This window comes from Perca flavescens, chromosome 11 (genome assembly GCF_004354835.1).
Source record: "Perca flavescens isolate YP-PL-M2 chromosome 11, PFLA_1.0, whole genome shotgun sequence".
Taxonomy (NCBI): domain Eukaryota; kingdom Metazoa; phylum Chordata; class Actinopteri; order Perciformes; family Percidae; genus Perca; species Perca flavescens.
Window position 1 is genome coordinate 1,770,139 of NC_041341.1, and position 5,111 is coordinate 1,775,249.

The window sequence follows — 5,111 nt, forward strand, 5'->3', positions numbered from 1 at the left end:
ATGGATAATGAATTAAATGTAACATGTATAACTTTTGATGGGCATGTGGAGGTGCAGAAATATAGATATCTTTATTTTATGATCATGTTTACAGCATATATTCTAATAATTTGTAGTAATTCCACTATTGTGTGCATCATAGTGATTAACAAAGCCCTCCATGAGCCTATGTACATTTTTATTGCAGCTTTGTTAATCAACTCTGTTCTTTACAGCACTGCTATCTATCCAAAGCTTTTGATTGACTTTTTATCTGAAAAACAGATCATATCTTATTCAGCCTGTCTCTTTCAATGGTTTATATATTACACTCTAGCCTCTTCAGAATTCTTCCTGTTGTCAGTCATGGCCTATGACAGATATGTGTCTATATGTAAACCTCTGCAATATCACACTATCATGAGAAAAACAACTGTTTATATTTTCCTGTTTTTTTCTTGGATTCTGCCTGCTTGTCAGTTTTCAGGGGTACCATTAATGAGTGTTAATAAAAAGCTCTGTAATTTTGTTTTGAAAGGAATAATTTGCAACAGCACAGTTCAAAAACTTCTGTGTGTGACTTCCACAATGCAGAATATATATGGCTTGATTGTTTTTGCAGTTGTTGTACCTCTCCCTGTACTCTTCATACTCTTTACATACACCAGGATACTTATAATAACCTATCGAAGTAGTAGAGAAGTCAGGAGAAAAGCTACACAGACCTGTTTACCCCACCTGTTGGTTCTAATCAACTTTTCCTGTTTGAGTACATATGATGTACTGCTGGCTCGACTGGAAACAAATTTTCCCAAAACTGTTTATTTAATAATGTCTTTACAAATGATTTTGTATCATCCTCTTTTTAATCCGATCATATATGGACTGAAAATGAAAGAAATTTACAAACATCTAAAGAGATTGTTCAGTCAAGACAAATAAAACTAATCACATTTTTAATTATGTAAAAATAGTGCAAGACGTGATTTATGTCATTCTTTGAAGGTATTTAATTTAAGGATTTGTTTCGGACGTACAGATATTAAAAATCATTGTTTGCTTCAATGTCAAGTCAAATAATTTGATTGACTTGATTTACTCATCACATCCATACTGAAGTTTACATTTGTTTGTGTAGCAAAGAAACTAATTTGTTACCAGTATTGAAATTTATATCAGTAAAAATGTTTTTCCGTCTGATGAATTCAAAGACATTTAAATCAACAGCCTTCAGCACAAGATGTGTGCAGTGTGATTCTATGTTTAAATTGTGTTTTTTTTGTTTCTGATTTGTGTCTGATTGTGTGTTTCACACACAAATGTTATGTTTTTTAAATTAGCAATGTATATTGTAGTCAGGGCTTTAAATTAACTTTTTTGATCACCAGTCAACATCGCTTGTAGATTTTTTGGGGGCTTTTCCCTTTATTAGAAAGTGGATAGAAAGAGAGATGGGGGATAACACACAGCAAACGGCAGCAGGTCAGATTTGAACCCTGCGCCGCTGCAGGACTCAGCCAACGAACGGGGGCGAACGCTCTTATCGGGGATTTTCACTGCATGCGTAACGGCTGCGGACCGGCTCCGCTGCGTGTCTGCTCTGTGCTCCGCCGTCCATCAACACCCACCAGGTCCGGATTTGTTGCGGCACGGCTGCAGCCGTGACTGACAGCTGTAGTCACAAGGACCCCACAAGTTCTCGCGAATTCACGTAGAATAGAACCACAAAACCAACAACAGTTTGTTTCCATCCAGAGGAGTAGAGGGGAGACGACTCTGTGCTGTGTTTTCAAGGTGTAGTAGCAGGGAAATATGATCCGCCGTGAGCACGGTGTATTTTATTTTGAAAATTAACCGGATATTTTATTTTGTTTCTGTGCTCGACTTCCTGTCCCGCACTATCTGCCGTGTGCTGAATTGCTGCGGAGCTCTCTATCGTCCATCAAAAATAGAAGCTCTGCGTATCTGCTCCGGAGGGCTGCGGACTGACAGAACTGGGACGGAGTCGGAATGCTTACGTTCCGCAGTCTGTGGAAATTGCCGGTTACTGGGTGAGCTAGAGGCCGCCCCGACTTTTTAAAGTTACCAGCCAATCAAATTCTCCATTAACCATGTTTGGTTTTTGTTTTCCCTAACTAACTTTACATTAAATTCAGCTTCTGTGATTAAATTTGTCTTCTCTGTTTCAGCGTAGCTCATAATCGATACCACGGGCTAGGCACACATAGCCAACGGTTGTATGACACGTCACAACATGGTGTTCATGGGAAATGTAGGCTTAGTTCTACAAGCAGTGTTGGCTGGAGAAAGATGATGTTTCCAAGCCAAACACACAACACTGCCCAAAGTTCTTGGCGGAAAACAGACCAATTCGGCAACATTTCTGTATTCACGATTCAAACAGATGTGGAGTTATTTGCTTTATTCATCGCCGGCCAAATTGGCTAGTAACTTTAAAATGTTACCCGCCAGAGTTACTTTTTATCTGCTTTTGGTCAGGTTGGCGGGTGTTATTTTAAAACCCTGACTGTAGCCTATAGTCATTAGAAACAAGAAAACCAGTACGGTGAAGAAACAGTTTCTAGGAGACTTAGCTGGGGGAATTATGAATTGAAGACGTATTGAAGCAAACCTGATAATAAGGAATTACAACAGTCCAGCTTTAAAAGTTAGACATGCATGGAACAGTTTTTCTTTTGCACCTTTTTCGTGGGTGGGTTGTGACTATGAGGTAGAATGGTTGCCCCATAACCACAAGGTTGGCAGATCAATCCCAGGTTCCTCCAGCAACATGTCAAAGTGTCCCTGAGCAAGACATTGTAGCCCAAGTTGCTCCCTAGATGCTGGGTATAGCTGTCCACTGCTCTTAATACTATGGGTTAAATACAGTAATAGAATTTCAATACATTGTACTACATGTGTATTTGACAATTAAGGAATACATTTTGTATTGATTTGTTTGAGACAGGATGTGCCTAATTTTTGCAATATTACGCATGTGAAAAAGGTGGTTCTTGTTTTATGTGGGCATTAAATAATAACTCCAAGATTTCTTATGATGGAGCTGGAGGCCAGGGCATCCAGTGTAGCTATATCTTGGAACAGGGAAACAGCTGCAGCCAGGATCCAGGTGCGACCACAGTCCAAAGAAATCTGTGAGATGAGAAAGCACAACGAGTTAAATAAACAAGTACCTTCATTAAAGAAAACAAAACTAAAGTAAACTATTGTGTGGGATATTAGTAATCAGTAGTATAAGATGGGTGTTGGATGCTATGGAAGGGTAAATGCTCAACTTACCTTTAAAATAAACAACTTGTCAACTAGACACAATTAAACCAAACAAAAATCAAGTTGGGTGCCAGCATGGCATAGACTGCCTGGAGGGAGAGTAAGACCAGACACCTGTTGCACAAAACCAGGACAAGGGATTAAGCCGGAATATTCAGGTTATCCTGGATGAATTTAGCTTTGACGTGGTTGCACAAAAGCAGGTTGAATTAAACCCAGCCAAGTAACCATGGAGATTTATTCTTTTCAGCTAGCCTGGTCGAGAGCAGGCTAACAGGCAGGCTAAGATTAATCCTGGAGTCTTATCGGGGATTTCCACTGGATGCGTAACAGCTGTGGACCGGCTCCGCTGCGTGTCTGCTGCGTGCTCCGCCGTCCGTCAACACCCACCGGGTCCGGATTTGTTGCGGAACGGCTGCTGAAATCTACTTAGTCTCGTGGCCCAAAACTCACACAGCATCTACACTTTTAGAAACAGTGAAAGTAAGCTGTCCAACTCCATTTCTTTGTTGTTGATGTTAATTGTGACTCTATAAAACAAAGGACAAAATGGAAACTATCACAGAACAATGAAAATGAAATGAAAATGAAAATACAGCCTAATAACATAACTAAGAACAACTACAGTCATGTCTGTACAGTTTAGCTTCCCACAATAGCACAACATCAATGCTAATCTCAACAGAAAACATCCAGTCTACTCGTCTCTTCCACAGAGCCAACCCAACACTAGTAAATCACACCAAAAACAAAGGCAAGAAAAAAACGTAATGGTGACCACAATTTGATCTAAAGAGCTGACTTTGGAAAAACAGCTGATTGTTGAGCACCTGTTTTACTCTCTCTCACTGTCTCTCCCCTTCACGGAGAAACAGATGATCAACGATCTGCTAGCCTAATGGTAACAGAGCTGAGTTTGTAACATTGTAATCAAATATATGAAAATAGGTTGAGTATAACTTATATATACGTATAGGCCTATACAGCTCACTCTCAGCGTGAAATGTAGTTCTCAAATTGAAGTTGCACAACTTAATGTATGGCAACTATTTTATTCTATGTCATAATTTCCTGGCATGTAATGACACCTGAAAATAACGCCATTGCTGATGTTCAGCTCTACATCTCCACCAAATCCATCACCACGGCAACTCACTCCACTTTGACCATTGGCCTCAGTGAAATTAAATCATGGATGCAAACCAACTTTCTCAAACTTAACTGTGACAAATTGACACGATCATGATCGGTCCCAAATTCCTCTTCAAAACATCGCACAACTTTTGCTTCACCATCTATAACTGCACTCTGTCTCCCTCCTCACACATCTACACCATCAGGATGCTTCACTATCTATAACTCCACTCTGTCTCCCTCCTCACACATCTACACCATCAGGATGCTTCACTATCTATAACTCCACTCTGTCTCCCTCCTCACACATCTACACCATCAGGATGCTTCACCATCTATAACTCCACTCTGACTCCCTCCTCACACATCTACACCATCAGGATGCTTCACCATCTATAACTCTGTCTCCCTCCTCACACATCTACACCATCAGGATGCTTCACCATCTATAACTCTGTCTCCCTCCTCACACATCTACACCATCAGAATGCTTCACCATCTATAACTCTGACTCCCTCCTCACACATCCATCAGGAGTTATTTTTGACAGCAACTTCTTCTTCAAAAAGCATGTCATCAAAATCACCACAACTGCCTTCTTCCACCTTAAAATCTGTGTCAGTATTATCTTATGGTTTATATGTTTGTATATTTACACACTTTAAATTTAAGAGAAAGAAGTATAGCCTACTTTATTTATTTATCAT

At 39.9% G+C, this 5,111-nt stretch overlaps 1 protein-coding gene across 1 annotated transcript; it reads left to right on the forward strand.

Moving 5' to 3' along the window:
- On the forward strand, positions 1–921 carry LOC114564233 (olfactory receptor 10J4-like). Its single transcript, XM_028591475.1, has one exon. The coding sequence runs from the start codon at positions 1–3 to the stop codon at positions 919–921; it is 921 nt and encodes a 306-aa protein (XP_028447276.1).
- The last annotated feature ends 4,190 nt before the right edge of the window (positions 922–5,111 follow it).